The 26,933-nt window shown below is 37.8% G+C and overlaps 1 protein-coding gene across 3 annotated transcripts in view; it reads right to left on the minus strand.

The window, feature by feature from the left end:
• The window catches only part of pex5la (peroxisomal biogenesis factor 5-like a), a 112,182-nt gene that overhangs the window by 43,005 nt on the left and 42,244 nt on the right, over positions 1-26,933 (minus strand). For 2 of the 3 annotated variants that reach the window (XM_038715814.1, XM_038715813.1), the window contains exons 2-3: positions 11,589-11,693; positions 1,076-1,187 (exon numbers count right to left, since the gene is read on the minus strand). In XM_038715814.1, the coding sequence (XP_038571742.1) occupies positions 1,076-1,187; positions 11,589-11,693 (217 nt within the window). The remainder of the gene's footprint in view (positions 1-1,075; positions 1,188-11,588; positions 11,694-26,933) is intronic. The other variant, XM_038715815.1, reaches the window with a different exon arrangement.

Here is a 26,933-nt window from a genome sequence, read left to right on the forward strand (position 1 = left end):
TATAATGCACACATGTACTAATGGAGACACACTTAAATATACATTTTACATGTTCTCTACTGATGTCAAGATGTTGCCTTTATGTGTATAGAGTAAATAGATAATGTTCAGACACAACATGTTTAGATATTTTCCAAATATAACCTGATTTGCCAGTTTGGGCTAATACTTGGTGGTTTGATTGCACCTGAAGGAAGAATTAATACCTTATATCTTGATGTGCCCAACTTGTAATATTCAGATATCAGTAGTAAAAAAAACATTTTATGGGAATTCAGTTTAATTTGCGCTACCTTTCGATGGAAACCTGAGTAATGTCAAATAAACAAAAAAATGTATTCAAAAGCCCAAGCTCAAAAACAGATGTCACAAACTGACTATAATATCCACTGGAAATCTTGAATCTTCTGTGAGTATATTACTAAACAGAGAGAGAGAGAGAGCATGGAGTCAAGCATTAGCTGACTAACAGGAAGGAACTGCCATTAGGACTGGCATTGACCATTTATAATCCCTTTTTAAATTGAGCACATGTGGCAGGAGACGTCCTGTTTAATTATTTACTTAGATATACAATGAATTATTGTACAGGCAGCAATGCATTATTAGTTGCAAGTCAAACTCATGTGGTTACTAGAGAGCTTTGTTCTGCACGTGAATCTCTGTTAAAAACATCAGATAAGATACTCTTTGTGTTGCTAGTAACAGTTGTCAAAGGTATGATGTTGATTTAATAGACACATGAGACAGCCAAGTAAAAAACACCCCCTCCAGTATTGTTGCCATGGTTGATGAAAACATGTTGTTAGCAGGAGGTAGCATCCGATTTGTCTTTCAAGTCCCTCACGTGTTAACAGCCACAGCGTGGTATCAAAGAGCTTTTCTTCTCTATATACTGCAGGTTAATTGTACATTTGTATTGCATATCATTCTTTTGACATGAAACCTGGTATAAATGGTTGAAGGGCATTTTAAACAGAAAATTAAAAACTTGTGCTGCCTAGTCATGCATGCATGTTTGCATGCCATTAATTAGACTTTTTGCAGACTAAATGACTGTGTGACTGTACTGTACCAGCTGTGTTGGAGGTCACTGGGCGTGAAACCCCATCACACTTGGTCTCGCAGAGGAAATCGTCAATGGAAGGGCTTAGAAGCGGACGGCTCTCTTGTTGCTCACTCACCAGCTGCAAGGGCAAACAGAGAAGACAGTTCAGGCTCTCACTCGGCATGAAACTCCCATTACGATGGCCACAAGAGACCCTGGTATGTTAACATTAAGTGAAGTTCAGCCCTCTGGTCGTGATACAGATGACAGCAGTGTCTCTATGCTGACAAATCCCTGCATTGCAAAAATGGTTTCAACATGTCTGTCGTTTGAGGTAGATAACACACATTTGTGCTTCTTTGCAGGACATTATTTATTCACCGCATCTTGACACAGATACAATAAAGAGATTCAAATGTGTGTTGATCCACTCAGACATTAGAGATGTTGCAAGCTTTTTAACAGTCTTAAGAGTTTATACTTTGGTTGTTTAATGTTTATGTGACGTGCACTTTTTTTTAATCCAACCCACAACCATAGTGTTTAAACCAAACTAACATTTTAAATGTTTAGTATTTAGTATAGTAATTACGGTGTTGCACGCAGAACTGATATTTTTTCAGAGCATTTGAACTGATGGCCACAAAGTGGACAGGCCCTGTAGTGAGACAGGTTTTCCTTCGTGTAGCTACATGTGTTTACGGTGAAAACCAATTTTAATTGCATTTTTAGTCAAATGGATGTAAAGACCGGTCAAACCAGATTTCACCTTGGAAATGTTTTTTGGGTGGTCCGGCAAAAAGCAAGCAGGACAAGAAATAGCACGGGTAGGGTTGTAAACATAAACTGCATGAGCTAGCTTGGCTAACAACATCATACTACAAGTTGTAAGCTATGGGACAAACACTGTTTTGTCATAGACCTCTGTCACTGTCCTTGTGCTTATTACAGCCAAGCAGCGTCCCTCCTTCTCTGCTGCTTGTTTAATTTCGCCAGCCATTATTATATACAAGTTAAGAGTAAAAAAATCAATATTTCCTGATTGAGAGTTCAATAATAAAAAGTCTTTCAAGCTGGCTGGACATTGGAGAGCAATTTAGATTGTGTTTGGGTGGGTTTAATTTGTGACTGGAAGCTGATACTTCTCTCTTTGTTCATTGAAATGAATGGAAATGAAATCTGGTGTGACCTTCAGAAGAAGTCTTCTCAGGCACCACAAGTGAAAAAATCTGTGTGGGTGAACCATAGGTGTGTAGTGATATTTATCATTTAAGATTCTGTTCTTTACATACAAGAAAACACATTACAAACATTTTTCATCCCTCTGCACTGCTGCTACAGTGATATTTTCCTTGTTTTAAGTCATGCACATGTAAAACTCCCAGTTAGAAACCCAGGTAAGTGTACGCAATTAAGAAAACTGGGTCTCTCACATGCATTATATTTTAAAAATCCAATTATTACAGAGAGATTACCAGGTTACAGAGCATGTAATCTCACTGAATGAGTCCTATATTCACCACCAAGATGAGCCGGGCTGAGAGAAACCCGATGGTTGTGTCCCAAACAATAATTGCTTAACCATTATTGCTTATCTCGCCTTCCAAACCATGAAAATGCAAATCACGATGTCTGTGATGCACCAATTTGTAGGCTTGCCAGTGCAGCTGCCGAATAGGTTACATCCAATTCATTATTAGCACCCTGAAGCTTCGATACTCCAGGTGCAGCTGGCCGCAATCTGCCAACCAATGCTTCATAATTTGGAGGTGAAAACCAGTTTTGTCTCACAGAAAGGGTCAGCCACCATCACTGTTGTCAGCCTGTGCAGTGTGTATACTGGCAGCGAGAAAACATGACATTTGCTATTGTTGCTCTCCAGGCCGTGCTTGCGAACAGAATTGTAATGAAGGTGCTTAAAGTTTAATTACTGAGCATGGAATGGAGTGCACACAACCTGCCATATGCTTAATATGAAAGGTGCTGAAAGGGCTTTTCATTGCATGTCTACACTGTACGTGCCCTTACAATTATAAATATATAGTATATCCATTATACGTGGCATTATAGTGGCCATTTAACCCATGTCTTATGTTCACATTGGCTTTACACCCTCATATGTGTAAAAAATAACAGCCATTGCAAATTGGGTTCAGTTACACACGAGAGCGGTCTTCTTATGAACAAAATATTAAAACCCAAAAATACCAGAAATCAAAATAGACTTGGGATTCGTGCAGTGAAAAAGTAACCATCAGCACCAATCACAGATATAGAGCAGTGAAATACAATGAAAGATACAATGAAAATTCATTGTTCACGTTTTACATATCTGAGATCACAAATCCCAGATCCCAAATAGAAGTGATAAGTCATTTTCTGTAGTGGTCTTCTTTTTATTAGCAATTCTCATCCACAAAGGTCATGGAGTATCACGGTGACAAAGCACCTTGCTGAACCTTTTTGTTAAAGAGGGCCTTTGGTTTCCAGGAACACAAACAGAACATTTGGGTTAATAGTGAAAACAAATCATAATTCGTAATGGGGTTGATTTTATGAGTTAATAATGATGTTCAACAACGATGAGTGAAATGAAGAAATGTTTGAGATGATAGATAGATAGATAGATACTTTATTTATCCCGAGGGAAATTCAAGATGATGACAACTAGTTTGGAAAAGAGTCGATATTTGCTGCACATAAGAAAGAAGCACAAACTTTTGCAGCAGAGAAGAAAACCTCTGAAAAAAGTGCATAAATGATATCCAGAGGAAGGGGTCATTACTTTGAGTTTGTGCTGCACTGCAAGAACGCTGATCCAGCACAGGTAATTAGAGTTTGTGCTGTTCTGGTGTCAGAATACAGATTGGGTTCATGGGAAGTCTCACAGTGTGAAGTAACCTGATTTTATCCTCTACTGCTGCCAGCCAGTGCAGTACCCCCCAATTTTGGACTACAACGACAAATCATCTGTTTTTAAAGGTTGAATTTACGAAGTTATTGTACTTTGTACTTGTTCGAGAAAAGTGTAATTGAGTCTGAGTGAAGGCTGAGCCACCGCTGACTCCGTTACAATTGTTGGTGTTGTGAAAGAGTTAGAAGGCTCATTTACCCTGGCTTCAAAACCTGACTAATAACCACTCTAACGTTAGCCTTTAATGGAAGAAATGAATCATCTCAAATGGCTTCTGCTGCCTTAATGAGATGATTCATGATATCGATGTGTTTACTCAGGCATGCAAACATTTTACCAACCTAAATCACATTATAATGATTCATAAACAATTTTAATTAGTTTGTTCTAAGCTTTATGCCTGGCAGGTGGGAGATCTGATAACAAGAGCTGAAACGATTAGTTGATTCATTGATTAGTGAGACTGTCAGAAAATTAACCTGCAACAATTTTGGTAATCGATTAATTGTCATTCATTAAGCAAAAATTTAAAACATTATCTGGTTTGAGCTTCTCCAATTTGACAATGTGATGTCTTTCTCCTTTTATATAGCTGTAAGTCAGATATTTTGGGGTTTTGGCCTGTTGGTCAGACAAAACAAGTAATTTGAAGATGTCACCAAATTTTTCACTATGTTTTGACATTTTATGAACATTTTAGATATTTGATAAATTTATCGCAAATTAATTATCACTTAATTAATAAATGATTAACCATTATTGGAGCCTTGTCCTACCTTGTACATTGTGCTTATTATTGACAGACATGGTTAAGGTTTATTAGTGCTTTCAGATCAGTAATTTATCTATTTATATGGTGTTTGTTTCATTTGGGTTTCCTTATAAGCATGCATTACGAATCAGTATTTGCTGGTAAATATATATATTATCTCAGCAGGGTTCCTACAGTTTTGTATTCATTTGATCTGTTATACTTTTGTTAAGTTCACACAGAGGATTTGAACTTAACAACTAAGCACCCAAGTATGTACAGTGCTTAATGTATATCACATTAGTTTGTCATGAAATCAAATGCAAACTAATATCCTACTGTATATTACTGCACAGAGAGATCATGTTTGAATCTCTTGAAAATCTACAGCATGATACATTACTGATATAAGATATATATAGATATAAGATTTCATCCTATTTTATGATTCTGTATAAAATTAATTTTTCTGTTGTAGCTCATTTCAAACAGCTTCCTAGCTGACATCAATGCCAGCTGAGCTGTATAAATATAGCGTAAAAAATCAGTGGAGACATGGGACCTGAAGACTGGAGGGGGGGAATCACTTAACAATGTAAATGACATTCATAAATGCACATGCTCGGAGAGGCTGAGTGGATGATAACCAAAGAAACATCTGTCAGTGAATAACAATTTTTGTGACGCTTGCATCCAAGAGTTACTGTCTGCATCAAACCTAGGTGCAGTGATAAATCCTATTCCAGCTTCTACCTTCTGACCTGCAATAACCATAGACAGTATATTACTGGACAAAGCCACCGCGTGGGTTTGAATGGAGAGCAGTGAAGCCAGTTTTGTATTTGTCTGCCTCAGATCATGACTGTTTAATCAGACCTCCTACAAGGCTCATCTGCCAATCATCAACGCAGCGTCACTGAAGGCTGAATAGTTACTTTTTGGTTCACATAGAGCTTATAATCTAAGCAATTCAGTTACATCTCTCATGTGCAACGGGATGTTACAGGGTTTTGATGTCATTTTTGGCCCTATATGGAACCTTTAATGCCGGCTTTGGTTTCACTGTTCCAACTCTGGCTTACCCCCTTGGCAATAATTTGTTTCCCTTCAGTCCCAGTCACCTGAACTTCCCTGCACACCTGCTCACCTGCTTGCTTCCACTCTTCCTCATCATCCCTGCAATTAAACCAGCTCATTCACACTCGTACTCTACTAGTTCATCCTAGTTGCCTTGTTGCAATCTCCCTGTCTTACCTTGTTTTTTTGCTTTTGAATTTCTGTCACTAAACCCAGAACTTAACCTTAACCTGGCCCTTCCTACATACCTGCTTCTTATATGTCTTCCTGCCTGCCTGTCTGCCTACCTGTACTGGCCTGTAAGCTATTTTTGGTCATAAACCACTGAAGTCATCCTGCTGCCTTCTCTATCTGCATTCACATACTCTCAAAAAACATGACATAGTGTTTAGTTGTGAAAATGCAACTAACTTGGACATTTGACTTGGTAAGGATTATAAAACAGGATCTCTGATACAGCAGGCCTCTACCTAGTAATGGATCTCTGAGTATTGTAGACACTAGTGGCTCTAGGGATGGATCAATCCAACACTTTGGCTTGCCAATTTTATGGTTTGCCATGAAATGCTGATCTTTTCCTCTAGTTCCCCCTTGAGGTTGGCATGTGTGGTTTGTAGTGAAATATATCCACAATTGTTGGATGGAATACTATGAAATTTGATCAATTGTTCAAACTGTTACTTCATTTAATACTTTGGTTTATTTATAACCAAATACCTTCCTTCTTAATTCCCGATTGACAGTTTCAGCTTCACTTTGTGATTAGTGCTAATTAACAAATGTTAGCATGGCAACACACTATACTGAGAGATCATAACATAACATAATACATATTAAACATTTGGTGGAAACACTAAAAGTTTAAAAAAATTGCAACTTTTACTTTTGTTTGGCTGAGGTGGGAAAATTGGTTTTATCGCTAAAAGCAAAATAAATGGCAAAGTGCAGTGAAAATTCAGCAAATAAATCATTATGTACATGAAATGTATAACTTAAACATAAAGAGACAGGCAAAAACTTTGTGATTTGTGTTAATAGGAATTAATACACGAAACACACATTAATGCCATTTTTCCACCGTGTGTTCTACATTGTTTTTTTTAATCGTTTGAAGTTTGACTGGCGCTCCGTTAAGTACGTTATCTCACTGCGTCCCCTTTTTCTGCAATGGTTCAATGACACCCAACTGCAAAATTAGCACAACCAGCTGTTTATCTTGAGGAACAAACTGCTAATATGGCCTACTCATAAGGGTAGTGGATGGGAACTGGCATTAATTCAAGATTTTCTCGACAATGTGTTCAAATTTGCACTACATTTAGATGGAAACCAAGCTAGCGTGAGCATGTTGGGATAATGACTTTTGTATTTAGCTAAATATCTGCTGTAGGCGTTTATAGAATAACTGTGCGATTTATAGCTTCTAAAAATCAGTCAGTCTGATTCTGTATTTTGAGCTCATATTTCACTGTCAGTTTTGAACAGACATGCCTAAAAGATGAATCATAACTGTGGGGATCAAGGATGTGGTTGTAGATCACTGCTGGCAGTCTCCTAATGGAGGACACTGCGCTATCGGAACTACACACTACATGATCGTATTCTTCAAAGCACTCCCTGTGATTGCCATTGGGGCCAATTTTAAATAATGGTTTTGAAATGATGAAACCTCTGCATTTTCCTCTTCTAATCACCCAGAAAATGGGGACAGAAGATCTACCACATTCACCTGGGGAGATGTGTCAGGCACTTTGGTAGCAGGTAGCATGCCAACGCCAATTATAGGTTCACTCTTAACCCAAGAGAGCACTATGAGGAGGTTACCATATTCCCTCACTGCCTTTTTCCTCCTTTGCTCCCCCTCTGTTATACCTTTTTGCTCCTCCACTATGCAAAGCAGTTATTCACTTTGTTTACAAGTGCTTTAAGGAGTAATGTAGAAATTATGTAATGGGAAAACTTCAGCTAATTGTGCCACTTGGGCTTGACTCCAAGAGATCTCTCAGATGTTGCTGTTAAAGGAACTGTGTACCAGTTAAACTTGTCAGAGTTTTGAAGGCGGGGAGGTTGAGGCGAGGACAAGAGGAGGTGGAGAGGATGGAAAACACTACATAAAGGGAAAGGTGGTTAAAATATCAAAGCAGAGCGCTTATTAACAGTTGTTAGATAAAACCTGAAGGCTATGCTAGGGCTGGTTTTCTTAAAAAAAAAATGACAGTCAAGATATTTCAGAGTGTGTAGTTCACAAGTTAGTATGTTGCGATCAGGAGCATCTTTTTTATGCTAAATTGTGTTGTCTTGATTTTGATCTTTGTAAATCTTCTCTGTAATCCGGCAGGTTGTTTATTCATTAAAGTCATGTTGAAGCTGTTACTGTGGGTGGCAATGAACAGGCCTGCATACTGGAGTTCAGTCAGTTAGGTATTTTATGACTCATTCTAATGGCCTTGCATGATTTGTCCTCAGGCTGCAAAAATGGAAATTCAATTGTGAGAAAGTATAGCTAAGACTACACGTTCTATTATTGTGGGGTTTGCTTTTTAAAGGATTTTTAAAGGCATCATTCTGTAAAACTAAAAACTGGTCAGTAATTTTCTAAAACAGCTGGGCACTGTAGTTTTTCAGAAGCGCTACTCAAACAGGAGTAAATAGTGCATTTGTTAGGGACTATTTTAGCTGCGGGTTAATACACAAGTGGTGCTTTGGTAACTATTTATAGAACCATAACAATGTGGTATTGACTCAAAATAAACTACAATGCCCTTGTTTATTGTAATGAAGTAACATGCCACCCAGTGCAACAGTGGGGCTCATTATTGTGTTTTTAATTGTTTTTGGACAACAACTCTCTATGGTGCAGAGATATTAAGCTATATCATGCTTTCACTACTCAGGCAGGACTGGTAGAATTAATTCATTGTTAGTTTTGCTCTTTTCATGGGATTTATTGATAACGAGAAAAAGATGAAGAAAATATTACTAGCCTTATACTTAAAGCAGCAAATCAATTAAAAAATCCCAGTGAAGAGTGGTTTTGAGTAGTTTTATTGTTGTGTTTCACAGAGACCAGTGCATCTGTGAGTTTATTTATGTATATCATCTTATAATTTTGGATGTATCATTTGCTTTTTGTAGCATAATGGGAACTATATACTGCATCTCATTTTACAACCATGTTGTAATATGATGATTGTATTTATTCTTTGGAATTTGGGATATCTAACAAGCAAATTAAGGTTCATATTCACATACTATTTTATCTTACAACTAGGAGTCCTCCTGAGCAGTACAACTGAATGGGGAGAACTGTTAAGATAATTGTGTGTTTTCACCTTGCTATAGTTAATTAGTTGTACATCTTGTTTCATGCTGCTGCCACTTTTTATGTGCTTGGCCTTCCTTAAAGTTTTCCTTCTCTTCTCAGAGAGCTTTGGCTGGGGTGTCAGGGGTGACTCTGTGAAGCACATTGAGACATCATATGTGATATTGGGCTATACAAATAGACTTGACGTGACATGTGACATGAGGAGCCACAGCCTGTCACTTAGCCCCTGTCACTTGCTAAGTGACATCAAGCTTGGACATGATGCCTCTTAAACTGCAGCCTCAGCCACTGAAGAGGGCCGCAATCAAGAGTTGTGTCCGGCCATGTGGAAATAATGTCAAAGCTTGACACTGCAGTTATTTCAGTTTTGTGTTTGTTTTCCCAAAAAATGGTATTTAGCAAAGTCATATAAAAAACACTCAAGTCAGAGGTGACTTGTGAAAATCTAGAGGGATTAAAACAAAATGTTTACATAACAAAGAAAAACAACCTAAACTTTTTTTTTTCTCTGCTTGCTCTGCTTTGTTTAGGCATAAAATTGCATTAGGCATTAAATGCATTGTCATCAGTCATAAAAACTAGTTTCTAAAACACTGAATTTTGGAGATGCAACATTTTTAAATGGGCTGTCTTGTTCTACATTAATGGCAAAGACTATTGCATAATCTACAGGGAAAATACTTGATTTAATGTTTCACCATATTCAATTAGGGCCAGGCAGTGTGTTTTATCAAGATAAATAATGAAATTTAGCATTATTACATTGTATTTCCTTTGTTCATGTTGGCTTACTTCTGAAATGTGTGTCCTATGTATAATTACAGTCTGTCTGAACTGTTGGTTGTTTTTGGTTAGGTGTCATTGGTTGTGGTAGGTAGTCATGGTAATATGTCTAACAGGCCTCATAAAACAATGTGATGTGTTTGATGGCATTATTACAGCATTATGTATGTTACTCAGTATAGTCTGTGGCTAATAAATGGCAGAGAAAGTCTTAACGTCTTAACATATCTCTCATGTATTGCTTTGTATTGCTTAACTTTTGAAATGAAGTGGGAAGGTGGTGCATTTTCTTGGTCTGCCTGTGGTAGCTATGACTGCATGAGCAGGTGTTTACTTTGAGCAAACCACTGTTTGATAATGGAAACATGATACTCATTACTGTAATTCCTGTGAACCAGAGGGAAAATGCTTACTGAAAACCTTCATGACTGGATTGAACCATTTCAGTCATTACTGCGCTGTGCTAACCGGACACAGTCACGGTTATTCTACATGTATCATGTCCAACAAGGTATTTATATGTACAAATGGTAAAATGTTATTAACAGGTAAATATCGACTTCTTGTCTCCATAATATTGATTTCTGTAACACTGCAGCATGTTAAGGTAATATTGTATTTTTTGTCTATTCAGTAGATGCACCAGAGGCATTCAGGGTTAAGTGCAGTTCTCCTGGCATGCAGTAGATATACGCCAAAGAATTAACAACTAAACATGTTGTAGAGAGATGTTTACAGACTTATACAGTAATTTCAATTATGATAAATCACAATTTATACATTGCAACAATATTTATTTATTTTTTCTTTTTTACAAATAAGTTAGATCTTGTTATTGTGAATTCTGCAGCTTCCATCTGTCAGCACAAATGCTGAGGCAGACTTACAGTAAATCCCTTCCACTTGAGTGGAAGCATTATCTTGGTTGTATGACAGCTTATCAAACCAGACATTGTATAAGAAATGAGTATAAAGCATGCTACAGGTTAGTAAAACACATACAGATATGCAAGAGGACACACACAGCAGCACACACACACATACTGTACAAAAGCAATCAAGCACAGAGCAAAGACATCTCATTTTAGGATCTGGAGCACTGACTCCATCCAGCTAAAACACTTAAAAAAGCAAGAGAAGTGAAAAGCTCAGCAGCGGGTAAACAGTAATTTGCTGTCGTATTTTGTACACAGAGAGCTCAATCAGTGCCATGCTGTGTGGCATAGCATTTAGGAAATGCATTCATACACTGTTTATTTGGAGGATTAGCTGCTTATGAGGTGTAAAAAGTTCATGAGGAAGTTTTTCTGACCTGATTAGGAGTGGGAGAGGAAATTTGTGTGACCCTCTGCACAGTATTAACTAGAAGAAGAGCACTACGAATCTCTCTGAGACTAATTTGAAAAGATAAAAAGTAACATGGGTAATTGCAGCAATTTGAGGCTGCCTCTAAAGATCATAAGATCATTATTCACTGTTGTGGAAATGTAGTGATGAAGAGGAAGGGTTTTATACCCCATAGAGCAGCTGGAAATATTTGTCGCTTCTTTGTTAGATGCAACAGTCATAAGGGTTAAGTAATGAGTTAGTAGACAGTGGAGGTCAGTTATAGGACACTATTTTTCAGTATGACCAACACAGGAGGGGCAGGGAGGGAGGGCGGGGGGGTTTCTGAAATGATTCTGCCCACCTTGGTAGTCACTGTGAGGAGGGGCTTCCCTTCTGATGACGCCTTACTTGGTATCTCCTTCAGGACCATGGCAACAGTCTTATCTGCAGCCCTAGAGTCTTTCCCCTACAACAGTGAAATCAACAATGACTTGTGTCAGGACAGTTGGACAACTCAGTGCTTTTTGCCCCCGTCCAGGGCATCTTACAGAAAAGACTTAACCTTATGATGATGGAAATACTTTGTGGGGCTGTCTACGGTAACACAACATCGACTAAAGACATTTCCACAAGACTATGGCAATGAAAGAGGGTCACTGCACAATATAGAGGGTTGACTGTAGACGGTGATGAGCATGGTCGTCCACGACAGGAGTTATCCAATACTTATAATGACAAAATATCAAACAGGGCTCATTGTACAGACCATATTCTTTACTAACAATTATGTACAGCGTATGGAAGATGAATGTCTATGTCTAATGGGCAGCTCACAGTTGTAATGGATCTCTGGTTGTGGTTATTGTAAAGCTACATTAGGCATGTTGCAATCACAACATGCCTAATGACAGAGGGAATCGCAGAGGGAATTGAAATTTTCAGACTTCAGTGAAAAGTAATGCAATATGAAGTGGCAGTAAATAAGTAAGTAGACAGTGCTCATTTTGTCAAACTCAGCTGATCTGTGAAGTTTCCCAACAAAGTAAAAAAAAGAATAAAAGAGGAAAAAGAGTGTGAGTCCAGTCTCAGATTGCTGTGCTCACTTGTTAAAGGGACCCTATGGAGCTTTCGACCATTTGTAGCAGTGTATTTACATTTTACATTGTCAGGGCCACATTACATAACAGTTAAAATGGATTACATAAGACATCAAATAGACTATGCCAGCTATTATCATCCTTTTCACCTACAGTGCTGTGAGATGGGCTTGATGCTCAGGTTGCAGTCTTATAGTGTTATGGTTTTGTATCGTGTTTGCTGCTGCAGAGGAAATAAGTTCATGTTTACAGTATGAACTCCACCACAACATCTCTCTACCATCCTTCATCAGCAGAGCAGTCCGGACCGTTGTTATCAGCTACTTACCATACTTCCCTCTCCAGGGTTGGCACAGCACTAAAACGAAACGAAGTGTGGAGATAGGGCTGACTATATGTTATGAGCTATGAGCCAGGCTAAATTAGTCTAAGACACCAGTGAGCAAGTTACCACTAACTATTGATTAGTATTTTCGCTGGAAATGCTATTAATAATTTTTTGATCCACAGATGTGTTGCAGAATTAGAATTGTCACAGGAGTCTCCACATTTCATTTCAGGAAAGAGCTCATCCTCCTGCAATTAAATTTGCTGACCAGGGAGAGACAAAACTGATGTTCATCATACTCCTTCTACATTTTGTAGACTCAGTGAAGCTGTCTGTACAGACTGAACATGAAGCTCACTGGAAGCCTTTTAGCTGGATCTTATTAGGGCTTTTCATATTTCCACTTGCCAGAAAAAGGAATTAGGCATTTCTTCCACTGATCATGTCACAAATGCCTCAAAAGCCACCTGCACCCACTCTCTAGCTTAGTCTCACTCATTATAAATGAAAAACATCCATTGCCAAGGTGATGCCAGTAGCAAAGTGGCATTCACACGACCAGAGATGATTCAGAAAAGCTCTTAACAAGCCTAAACATTTGTTTATAGTTGTTTTTCTGAATGGCAGATGATGCCATTTGAAAAACGCTGAATGCTCCCTCTGTGCAGGATGTGCAGGTATTGTGTGAGCCAACAGTGTCGAGAATATCTTCCACCAGGCACCCAGTCCGTTTGTATTGGCTTACAGTCTTGGATGGCCTGCTGCGCTGCTTTGTGTCGACTTTTGCTAAAGTGGCTCTTATTTTTCTAGGAATGATTATAGATATGTTTGGCAGCACACTGCAGTGGACAGCTATCAAGGAACTTGATGGCCTTTTCTTTTTTTCTTTACAACTTTGTTTTCTTGATCAACATAGCTTGACAATAAGACAATTATGTGCTGAGAATGGAGGCTTTTTTTCAAGCATGCAGGCTGCTAAAGACGGAAATATGAATTATTAATTGTTTTGTTTAAGAACATCTGATTTCAGTGTCTGAGCTGAATGAAACCACTATAACACATTTTAATCAAATTGTTTCCTTCCCTAATACAGCAGCATCTGACTAAAGATTTGGTCACTGAGGGGCTGTTCTGGAAGATAAAATCAAAGAACAAATGATCCACAGCAGATGAGATTGAATGCAGCATTATGCAAACAGTTTAAATCAAATCATTAGGTGCTGTTGGTGGCAGAGGACATAAACGTTGCTGTTTATCTCAAGGCTCAGAAAATCTATTTACAATTTCCCAGCCACCGCAGCGTGTTCATCACTCCAATCTAATATATTTCCCGGGAAGTCAGTGTTCTACACGGGATTTTTTTCATAGGTAGGACTGAAAAACTTTATGAATTTCTTAGCAATGTTAAAATCAAAATATTCAGTGGTAACAACATGAGTGTGTTGTTTTTCTATGTCTGGAGAGAGTTTGTTCCACATGCTATATGTTGTATCTATTCTGGGGAAAGGCATCATTACTTGAAAATGGTCTATTTGAAGAACTTGGCTTTCATGCTGAAGCAATGACCTGAGAGAACCCTGTTTGTTGTTGGGTGAAGGAGGCAGCTTGGCTTTGGCCTGAATCGACAGATTGTCTCATTTGACCGACTATTTCCTTCTGCTTCCTGCCTGATGTTTTCAAAGTCCCTTTCTGCAGTCAGTCAGTAACAACGGTGAATCCTTGAGCAAAGAAGCTAATTATGACCTGCTTTGTCCATTCAGAGGACTGTTGCTGTCTAAGAGGCCTGGGTTTATCTATTTATCAGCCAATATTTCTGAACTTAGCTCAGAGTACAGCCCTATTAATGTCATGGTTTTAGTTTTGGGTTTTATTTCCTGTTTTATTTAGTTAAATACTTCTTAATATTGCTTTGCGTGCTTTACCTGTCCCTCATTATCTCCACCTCTCTTGTGTGTATATATTGTTTGGTGTGTTTGCATTTGTCAGGTCATCTTGTGTTTGATTTACCTTTTGCCTTACTTCCTGGACCTCTTTGTTTTTGGATTATTATTATTTTGTGTTCCTTATGAACTGCCTGCTTTATCTTTATCTTAACATTTAAAACATTGCTGGCTTCATCTGGTAAAAGTGAAGGCATTCAGACATACAGTAGGTTTCATATCTGACCGAGGTCACACCTCTGCTCTTGACCAGGTTTTAATCAGGGTCTGGTATTTGCTTTCCATCAAAGACTACCAGCAATGAGCCCTGTGATTTCAGTGTGGGACCGTTTGAGACCAAGTTTAATGACCAGTGATATCCCCATCAAGCAGTTTACACAAGATGAAGGTCAGGTCACCAGGGTATGCATCCCAAACAATGGAGGCATGGTTGCTCCAACTAATGATGAGTAAAATACAATTTTTAATGCAGACCAGCTATATTGTGCAAACTTTTGTGGCATTTCATTGCTTCTACACAAAATGTAGTTTCTTACTAAACCTCTTTAGAGATGAAATACTGTAAATGTTTGCAGCAGAGATGGGATTTTTATTAAAATAAAGTGAATTTCATGTCATCAGATGACTGTACCGTAACCTTTTAGATGTCAAAACAATTTGCTGTATATGGGTCCATCTTTTTGGATGCTGACATGTCAAGAATGCAGTGGGAAAAGGTAATACTGTAAGCTTGCCTTTTGCTATGAAAAGAAGAAAACAGGTTTCTGTTCTGTGGCACAATGCCCATTGAAGACAACACATTTTCTTCTCAGTAGACATCTCCCCTCTACATTACTTCTACATTAAATTGTGTCAATCTAAAACAAAAAAAATGTAAAGGTTAGGATTGTCTGACCAAGCACGAGATTGTCCAGACTAGTGTCTTCAGTGTCAAAACAAGTTTCATGACTACCTTTAACCATATTGAAGTGCAACAAACCTGTTGCATACAGATACAGAATAGTTGCTGACTCATATCTTGTGTGAAAAACAATATTTTGGGATTTAATTATGGTATGACTGAACATCTGCTTTGGGGTAAAGGAATTCTTACTTGAAGTTGTTCTGTCAATGTCTGTTAAATAAATAAGTAGTTCCAGTACATTGAGGTTTTTGGCATTTAAAGTATTCAGTGTGTAAGATTTAATGTCATCTAGTGGTGAGGATTGTGAATTGCAACCATCTATCCACTCAACCACTGCCCCCTACCCATTCAAAGAGCGTAGGACAGCTACGGTGGCTGACACAGCACAAAAGGTGTCTCTTCTGAGATAGCAGAGAGTGGCCAGTCAAGAAATAAGGTTTCTTTAGGTTTATTTATTAAGAAATTTTATTTACTTAATTATTCAGTAAAACCATATGTTATTGCGACTTGGCCACTGACAGATAACATGGAAAATGTAAGCCAAGAGTGTGAAACATTGTCACTGTTTCTGCACCACAGTCCATTATAAACCACACATTAGATAAAGTTTATACAAACGTTGACAAGGGAAACAATAATTTTCTCTGTGATTATGGACCCTCACCAAAACTGCCCGCCAACAATATCTGGCCCGCTGCCAGATTATATGGTGCTTTGATAGCAGCAAAAAATATAAATAAATAAATGCTTTGATAGCGGTGCTGAAATAGATCTCAGTCATGACAGCACCAGTTACTTGCAGAATCACTTCCTCTTTAGTGCTTTTGCCCACAAAATAAAAGCACAAAAAGCTTGTTTACTCCAATGCAGTATTTTAAGTTGAACTGAGCTTTTACTTTGAAATATTCTGAACGACATGAAAAGAGTCTGTAGCCTGCTTGACAAACCTCTGAAAGAGCCGTCAGAAAACGTGATTCCCCTAAATGTCCTCTGCCTGGAGATCCTGGGGAAAAAGTGTCCGTAGGTTGATGGATGCGGATCAAACACCGAAACAAAAACAGTACAGCCGTGATCTAAGAAACATTCGCTGCAGAATCCATTTGTTGAAGAGAGAAAAAAAATATTGTCCCAAGCTGGGATCAAACACTCAACCCTTGGTTTGCAAGTCCTACACTTTACCAACTGAAATAACCAAGTAACATGTTGATGCAAGTCAATATTATGGCTTATATTCTCATCCACCATCTAATGGTTGAAAATATTGCTCCGATGCAAAACTTATTTGCAGACTCTTGCAGTATATTATTACTACTTCTTCTAACGTACATATTCAACATAGTGATGAGTGTCTGCACTGCCTGAATTCTACCAGACGTAGAACAAGAAGAACGTAGTGACGAAACGCGCTCTGTAGCGCTGTTTGTCTGTTTTCAGCTGCTGTAGGAACATGACAATGCAACATGGCGACGTCCATGGAAGATGTTGCCCGCGGTTATGTAGATATTAATGGCTCATTCTAAGGTAATAAAAACATAACGGTTTATTATGTAAGATCTTTATACACCACTGAAAACATAGTTATGGGTCCTATATTTCATTTCTGTCGATAGATCCTCAGAAATATTACATACTGAACCTTTAATAAAAGGTGAACTGCACAATAGCACTTTTATTCAGAGTTCATGTAAAAGATAGATTTCAGGAGAGACTTCCCTTCAAGATCCATTTCAGAGCCAGAATACACTTGTAGACAGATAAAACATGTCTATTCATCTTCTTTTCACAGAAATAGATTTAGTTTATCTTGTCTTACATATAAAATTCAGGTTTTATGTTGAATAAGGAAACAACATCAATTCTCCACTGTAAGTAGTGGCTGCTCAATCTGCTCTCCAGGTTGGCCACATGCTACAGTATTAGCTGGCTGTGATAATGCAATGTAGTTTTTGATACATCTCTCTGTGCTCCTGGCGGACCTCTAGCCTCTCACCTCTGATGCTCTATTACCATCAGAGAGATGCCACAAACAATGGCTTGGATGCCTCTCTGCAAACGGGAAATTGATCACAGTCAGGGATGAGTGCATACTCTATGCTATGCTTGAGAGGAAAATATGTGGCACGATACTTACTGGCTACAGTGAAGTGATAATGAGTGATCCTAACTGGGACTCAGGGAGGTTGTGTAAATAAATCATGATTAGGCAGGTCCTCTGTACAGAATGGGACCCTCATCAGAGACCACAGGCATAGCTTCATACCAGTCTCTCAGTCCGTAATCAGCTGGTGATGATGCTCTGAGGTTACACTCTGGTTTCCTAATTACAAAAAATTTGCAAGTCTGATTTACGAGTCCCCCGTGAACCGACCCCATATAAGTGGATGAAGATGGATGGATGGATGGATGGATGGATGGATGATTTACGAGTACAAATTTTAGGTGTTTGGTGGCCAGAGGCGCAAAAGCATTCCTGATGCAGCTCAAACTGGAAAAGAGAGTTGCAAAGTTGGGCTTCAATAATGTATTTCTGTCAATAAATATAATAATGAAATGATGATGGAGCCTTCAACAGTGTTCTCTTTAGATATAAAATACTATAAAAATGCATGCTACCCCCTGCTACAAGTTACATCTTAAAGGTTGCAAGATGATTAACAAGATTGGTATAAAAAGAGATTAGAGCTATATTTTTTGCATAGATAATTCTGGGTGTTTCAAGCTTTTTTCAGAATGTTTCAAAAGAAATGAGAAAAAATCAGCCTTTGGTTTAACTGGTCACAATTGCTTGTCGCATAAGTGCTTTCTTTTTAGTGGCCTGAAGCTGAAAAGGTCATAAACAACAGCTGTAATAATAGCCATTCAGTGGGCAGGGCACTTTTATACCAAAACAAGTACCAAAATTGCAGTGTGCCACCAGATCTCCTTAACTACAACCTCAGCTGTGCCACTCCATTCACTACGAGGCAAGCCTGTTTGTTTGTTTGTAGCCAGGCACCACAAATTCAATGTATTAGCGTTTTTTGCTGGCACAAAATTATAGGTCATTATCCTTCACAAACACACATGTGGATTCACAGAGAAAATTATGCAGAGCCAGATCGCATTTAATCACAATTGACACACACACACAGACACACACACAGACACACACACTCTGGGGGCCACTCTGGTGCTGAGGCTCAGTGTGTTATATGATCCTGAATTCTCCAGGTATTAGAGGCAATAACCAACTTCCTATAGTGCTCATACTCTGGATGAGCTTGGCTAATACCTATAAATGTTACCAAGGGCCTTCAATTTTATTGCTGCCATTTCAACTGAAGGGGCTCATGAGGAAGTTTTCTATCAGTGTGACATTTCCTTCCACTGTTTATTGGCTTTTATACACTTTATGGGGATTGCTTGTTATAATGAATGGGGTATGGTGGCAGCTGAAAACTGCAACCTGATTGGTCTTGAAAAATAATTTGAATTTACTGTTACAGCTGCTTATACAGTACATCACAGTCCGAAACTATTGACCTGTACTGTAATAGTCTCTGCAGCAGTGTCAAGTCAAGATGATATTTCTTTGTCGATGATGGCTAATAGAAATCATGTCCAGAATTACAGCCTGCAGCAATTTATATTCCAGTACAAATAACTGCCCTCTACACCAAGACACAGGATCAACACACGTTTTTGTTTGTGAAGCAATGTTCTTTTTTTTTGGTTGTGGCAAAATTATCTTATTTACAATTATTTCAATTTGCAATTATTGTAATGTGAACATAATAATAACCCTGAAAAACAGCATGGTGAATTTATTTCTCATTTCTAATCATTTTTTTAGATTCCTTGGTTAACTTATTTTCTCCATAACTGAATTCAGGCCACAGAACTAATTAGAGCATCGGAGGCTGCAGCAAAGTTTTAAATTAATTTGTTTTTAATTGTCTCTTGTGTGCATATAATGTCATCTAATGCAGTATTGTGTTGCATAGGAAAAAATGTATCTCTGTGCTAGAGGCAGTGAAAGTTAGTTGGTTAATTATTTTCATTGGGATTGTTTTCTACACACAATCAAGAAAGAATGGTAATTTCAATCAATCAATCAAAATAAAATTATTTGTCTCATTTCTGCATTGATTTAAAAGAATAATTTTGGGAAATAAACATTTTTGCTTTCTTGTCGAAAGTTGTATGACAAAATTGATACCACTTATATCTGTACAGTTAATATGAAGCTGGCTTAGCTAAATTAGCTTAGTTTAGCCCAACGACTGGAAAAAGCTAGCATGACTCTGTCTGAAGGTAACAAATCACCAATAAAGGTCACAAAATAATCATTTCATTAATTTATTTTCAAGTAGGTGCATTGTGTTACTTTTTAACAGAAACAGGCTAGCTATTTCCCAGTATTCAGTCTTTGTGCTATGCTAAGCCTGTGTTTCCCGCAGGAGTTTGTGATACTGGTGAGACAACCACATGGAATGGCATATAAATAGCACTTTTAAGGAAATTTCGGCTTGCCATGTCAACGCATTTTAAGCATTTTGAGTGTCATTTCAACAGCTTTTTCTCAAGTTCAGGCGTCACATATACACGCTTTGTAAAAAAAAACGTGTCTATTGTACGCAAAACGGCAATTTTGCACGTATAGTAGACGCCTCCAGGTGTGTGTGTGAGACGCATCCAGGCCGACACTCTGGGATGACCGGAAACGCTAGGTTCAAACAAAGGGTGATATGTCCTGAATTGTTAGTCATCTTTTGATCTTAAACTAAATGTCTTCAGTGAACAACAAAAACAAAGGAATTTGCCTTACCGTTCCAATACTTTTGGAGGGGACTGTATATAAAATAACGTATATCTGTATATTAATACATTATTTGATTTGTGTAACACTAGCTAGACAAAATTCTGTTAAATAAACAGATAACCATCAAATAAAAAAACTCAGACTAATTAACTTGATTGATTGAAAATTTAAATCCATGAAAAATATTTGACCAGATGACCTCTTATAACACAATTTTTACTTTAAAGCGAATCAGCTTATTTCAGATTTTCACCAACAGATTGCTTGGACAGCAGCGCTTAGCCGGTGATCTGTGTAAAAGTGTTTGCCTGTCAGGAATGTCTCTCATAGAATTGTGACAGACAAGTCTGTATGGATTTAAGCTTTGGTGAGGCTTTAAATCCCTCAGTCAACAAAAGAGGTTTCAGGCAATTTGATAAAAGCCACCCTGTGGCTGCATTTCTGCACCTGCAGCATTTAACTACTGGAGGGCACGCCGGTCTTCTGCTGTGAATAAGACCAAAGACAAATACTTTTTAGAGTTTGCTTTAGCTGCTTCAGGTGTCATGTAGCTGAGATTAGCCATGTAGAATTGAGTTGATTGAATTGTTTTTGTTGTGATTTACAAAGATATTAAAGTAAAATTAGAGAATGAAACGTTTATTGTTTACGCTTGTTTTGATTAAATTCTAGTATTCTCACTACAATGAATATCTCATAAGAGGCATAGCTATATTAATTATTGTTTGCCAACATTTATCAACTTTGTTTACATTTTGTTGTCTGTGTAGCATGAACTTAATTTATTTGAATAACTCATTTGATTGATGAGTGTGGGGGTAGAGTTTTAACATCATGAAACTATAATCTTTTCATTAAATGGTAGAATTAGAATAATTTCAGTACCTTTACCACTCTCATTGATAAAGTACATTCAGAATTGATTTATTAGATTAAGGAGGGGTGTGACTGATGCAAGTGTGTCTGGCTTTTGAATTGTCCTCAAGTGAAAACTACAACTTCCTGGTATCCCATGCAGCAGCAAAAAACAAAAAAATCAGGATTATGTTAACCTTGCTCTGCTGTGAATGTCAGGAGGATGTACACTAAACTTAATTGAGCCCATAGGACAAAATATAAAACTAAAATCCACAGACAAGCTGGTAGTCAGCACATGCTGAAAAAAGATAAACTATTATCTTTTATAACTTGGATCCGACAATGTTTATCTTCTATGCTGCCCCAGATTTATTTACCAAGATTAAAGTAACTGTTTTCATTAGCAAACAAGATCTCACGGTCCACTATTAGATTTATGTATAGGGAAATAATTATTCCACTCATTCCCTGTAAACCTGATTTCAGGGCAGCACAACTGAATATATTTCATTGCAGAGAGGATGTTCCATGGCAGAGCTTTCAGAAAAAATGAAGTGACACTCTGGGAAAGGCAAAGGACTGTAATGCCTTATAATGGGGATAGATGGCGAAAAAAGTGTCCCTGAGGGTTTACAGGCTGCCGCTCCTTTGGACAGCTGAGCAAATATGGCTTAAATAGAAGTGCAAAAGCATCAGGCCACCTTGTGAGTGCTAGACTGTTATGGCCCAAACACCCACAAACCTACCTCTGAGTTCACACCATTAAGAATAGCCTACTGGTCACTATAGCGGTGCTAGCACACCACTTGCTGCTGATGGACTGGAACTGAACCTGGAAAAGGGTCTTAAAAGAAGTGCTGACAGAGGTTTAAAACTCTTTTGAAATCAGCATTGATGCATACTGCATTCAGAGCCCAAATGTATTGAAATGGACAACATGTTGCTGACAACTGTTATCTTCATCAAGTCAGAATGTTTAAAAATGAATAAACCACAACCATATATCAAGAGACTCTATGATGACAGGTTGGATGTGGTTAACCATCCAACCTGCCTAGGGTAATAAACATCTCAAAACAATTCATATCCAATTCTCCAATAATATATAATATAATATTTGTTTTTAACAGACAATCTCCACTAATATATACATACATCATATGTTTCTGTTATCGTTCACTGTCATACATGTATGTTTTCATAGAGGCTATACAAACCTACAGTGTCCACAAGAAGCTATACCTACAATATCAACAATTTACTTTACTAATTACAGAATGAATAACTAACAATCTAATCTATCAATAAATAAATATTAAATTAATAAAGGAACGTCTTATCTACATCTGCTTATCCTCTTCAGGGTTGTGGGGTACTGCAGCCTATCCCAGCATGCATTTGGAGCGAAGCAGGAACAGCAAAGATAGGTTTCCAGTCTATCACAGCAGATTTGGAAGTGGAATCATACTCACATACTGCAACAAAAACAATCTGTTAGTTTTTTCTTTTTGTAAAAATCTGATGACTCTAATAACTACTTAATTGGTTTTTCACTTGGTTACAAAAGAGAAGAAATACTCAAACTAAAAGAAACACACTGTCAGATGATTTGCATAAAGTAGCATTGTTTCACTTGGCCAGCAGCTAAGTGCAAATTCTGACCTTTTAAAAAGCAGTTATCTTTAAAAAGTGTGAGTCTTTCCCAGTAGAGCTGATATCACAAAGTGCAGAGCAATGCAGTGTGCTGTGCAGTTCATTATGAGTCTAGTGCACACAAACACCTGGACATCTGCCATCATCACTCTTAAATCTGACCACAACTGTTGTCTGATGTTGAAAACCTCAGAACTATTCATGCTTTCATTAGAATAAAAATATAGAAATATAAAATAATCACTAGTGTGTACGAGGGATTGTAAGACCCACTGTATAAAATTAAAATGGTTGTCAGTATGAAAAATCTTAATCTAAATGTAAAATGGCTGTTTTGGATTCTACCTTTATCAGTGTTGGGAGGGTTACTTTAAAAATGTAATACAGTACAATTACTAATTACTTGTTGGAAAAATGTAATCAGTAACAGAATACAAGTACCAGAAAATAAAAGTAATGTAACCTGATTACTTGTAGTTACTTTTGGATTACTTCAATATCAAATACGCAAATTTACAGTCAAAAGAGTATCAAAGATGCGTTGTCTGCTCAGTGTATTTTTAGAGAAACATACAATTCTATCCCATTCCCATTAAATCAAATTCGATGTTTAGGCCTAAATGTTTTTATATCATATGCCTTGCACTAGGCCTATGTCATATGGCAGGATCTGGCCCATCAATGACAAAAAATGTTGTTTTGTAGGTAGCCTATTCTTGATGATATTTTACAGTGTGTGATTCTCTGGAAAACGATTTTAAAATGTTGATGAATCATCCTGCACTGGGGGCCTGTATTCATGTATTGTCCAATGAAAAGCTTTCTTTGTTTTTATGATGCTGCTGAAAAATAGTGTTTCTACAACCGGGCACCACTGATTACTGTACTAAAGCACAACTTTATTCACTGATTTTGCTAAAACTTGATCATATTTGATGGAAAATATTATCTGGTTTTCTCTCGGATGTTCCCCTGCTCCTCTGCCTCAGTTTCCTGATGGACACATGGCTTTAACTTAACTTACTTGTTGCTGTAGAAAGTCAGCTAACTGCTGCTAACTACCTGCCATTATCTAATTAGCTCAGTTAGCCTGCAGCTACTGGTCAAATTAGCTTACTATGCCTGTACTGGGAACTCAGAGAACCGGAGAGAGTGTTTAGGTTTACACCTTTACTCAAGCACTGGAGGTTTTCAGGCAAGGAGCGGGGGTCCCGGCGGGGAATGATTGCGGGGAGCGTCGAAACGAAACTTTGCTCAGCAGCCTCCCAGTGAACACCACATGAACAGGACCGAACACAGCCTCATTAGCTGACTCAGCCCCGGGGTGACAAGAGCCAAACCGGCAAGAAAACCACCTTTGTACTGTGTTCCCAGTGCTCACACTGGCCTCCGTTGGTCTCGGAGTCTGTGCTCTGGTCCGGCTGCCGTGTTCATTCACTGAGCTGAGCTGGCATCAGTCTGCACAGAGTCTGCATGATGGGTTGGGGGCGTGACCACATTCAACTACTGGCTACACACTGATCAATAGAGAGATCCCTCACTAGCGTGAGACTAGTGTGTTTTTACAGGAAACACGTAAATAGCAAATAGTAGTCTGCTTTCCGTTTAATGGAAACTTTGTGCTTAAAGTAATCTCTATGTGTAATATATATAGAGATAATATTACAAAATGTGCCGGTAATGTGTTTACGTCTTTATTTTCTTTACTGTAACGGAATAGTTACTTTATTTTTGTATCCTGATTACATGACGCCGTTACATGTAATACGTTACTCCCCAACCCTGACCATTATCTGAAAATTAGGATTTTAACAGTACCCCTGTGGATAGTTAAACATTTGTGAACACACAAATATAATTTTATGGATTTCAAAATATTGTTTCCTACATTTTTTTATATGGAGATTACATGGAGATTTACCACACTTAAAATGTCGCCATGTGAACTAATAATACACAGACTGCCTCTTTATTTATTTAAATAAAGGCTTGGCTGCTTTAAACATGAACCTGACTGGATTAGAGTAAAAATAAAAAATGAATTACGGGAATTAACAATTAATCACGTTTAATATTACCCTCTCCTTTACTTTTTTGGTTCAAATAGAATTTTTTGCTAAATATGTCAAGAAATTCAAAAGCATGCACTGTAATAGAAATGAATGATTCCAGCCATTTTCCAACCCTGAATCTAATTAAATGCTGAGCTGCTGAACTAAAAATGACAAATGAATGCAAAGAATCAAAGACTCTTTGATCGTGAGAACCCTCTTCCATTAGTTCTATGTGTAACATAAGAGTTCGAATGCCATCGGTTTGTCTACAATAATCTGTTCATCAATCACCTCCTTGATTATTATCAATTAAATGACATGTAGTATACAACATTTAAACCAATATTGCTGATTTATGAGCCCAACTCTTGTTGGTCAATCTGTGGTAGACAGTATGTATGGAGAGGGACTCAAGCAAATAAGATTCTATTCCAAGTGGCTCGATGACGTATCAGGATTGTATTAAAAACGTATTATAGGAAAAAAACAAAAACAAATTACAAAGCCTGGCGAGGGGGGTAATATTCTGAGAAAAAAACCCAACCTATTTTTAAGATGTGCTTGTGTGATTAAAGGCTCTATACTCTAATAAAAGCAGGGTATTCTGACGTTAATAACAACAGCCTTCACATGACATCACATAAGCTTCTTTCACCAACAAGAATTATGAGATACTTCCTTCTGTTCAAAGACCAAAAGCATAAAAAATTTAAGAACCACAGACATTTATAAACGGCTAAGATGTGACACATGCTTTTAATTTTCAAGTTCTCTTATGACTGCACTGAGTCTTGTCTTGTAATTAATGTCAGAAAAGAACTTGGAAAACAATATTTTTATTTACATATCTTCTATAAATATACTTTAGGACATTAATCAAAGATGATCCTTGCTTTGGTCTTTGGCTGATATACTGCTGTAGGTCAAAGGTCAGGAGGCCAGGAGGAGGACACTGCAAGAAGATCACCTATCCAATGTAAAGCAAACTTTCACCCAGTGACATGAACTCAACCAGCACTACACATCATTAAAAAACAAGCCTGCTGACAGATGTCAACACAATACTCATACTAAACCCTCCTACCTGGATGAGAGTGATGTGAGTGTTATTCCTGTGGACACTATAGGCTCATGTTGAAACATGAACATGAAACTCAGGCAGGTGCTCATAAAACATTAATACTGGATCACAGAGCATCTAAAAGCATGTCAATTTCAACTTCAACTAGGCACAACTCCCATCCTACACCAGAGGATGTATCTTTTACTCATCAATATATAGTACATGTATGCACACTGTATCTACTTGGCTGATAACACAATTGTGAACTGGTGACAGAAATTGCTCAAGAAGTGTCTGCATTAGTGTCAAAAGTGGCTTGTGGTATTCATTACAGACCGCTTTGGGCCCCTCCCAGTTGGAGTATTCACATGAGATGTTTTTTGGCAGATGAACATTTCATTAACTAGAATCCAATTTGGCAAGAAAAACAGGATTTTGCTGAGGTTTCTAGTGTACTCGGTTGAGCACTCTGTGTAGTGGATAATACATTCCCCTTTCTCATTATAATTGCATATATTTACTTTTCTTATATTGTGTAACTCGGGCTTCTAATATAGAGTACATGCACAGATTAAACAGTCTGTAAGGCATGTATGGAGAAGAAATGGGGATTAAAAACTAATTAAACTGTCAATAAATGTGCATTTCATCACATATTTTCATGAGGAAACAATTAGGGGCTGGTTTCAGCCATATTTAGGCATAAGCAATATATCTGAAATCCATGTGGCTTCAGAGCTGTGTTTAGATGTATTTTTGTTTAATTTTATTCTACTTGTTGCAACAATTGCATATGTCCCATGTTATTCATTTTCACAAGCTCGTGTTAACATATTCTTGCACACTCTTAGATGTACTATTCTGTATTTTTCTCTCAACATGCTCTTCTTTCCCCTTTCCCCCTCTAAAGGTGTTCTCTTCAGAGAATACATACAGCTCCACTATCAGGTACCACGGCACCAAACAATAGGCTTTGTTTTGACATCCATTGATTTGCTTTGCTTTGTT

This window comes from Micropterus salmoides, unplaced genomic scaffold, assembly GCF_014851395.1.
Source record: "Micropterus salmoides isolate LMB-PRFRI ecotype aquatic unplaced genomic scaffold, ASM1485139v1 Ms_hic_scaffold_13, whole genome shotgun sequence".
NCBI lineage: Eukaryota > Metazoa > Chordata > Actinopteri > Centrarchiformes > Centrarchidae > Micropterus > Micropterus salmoides.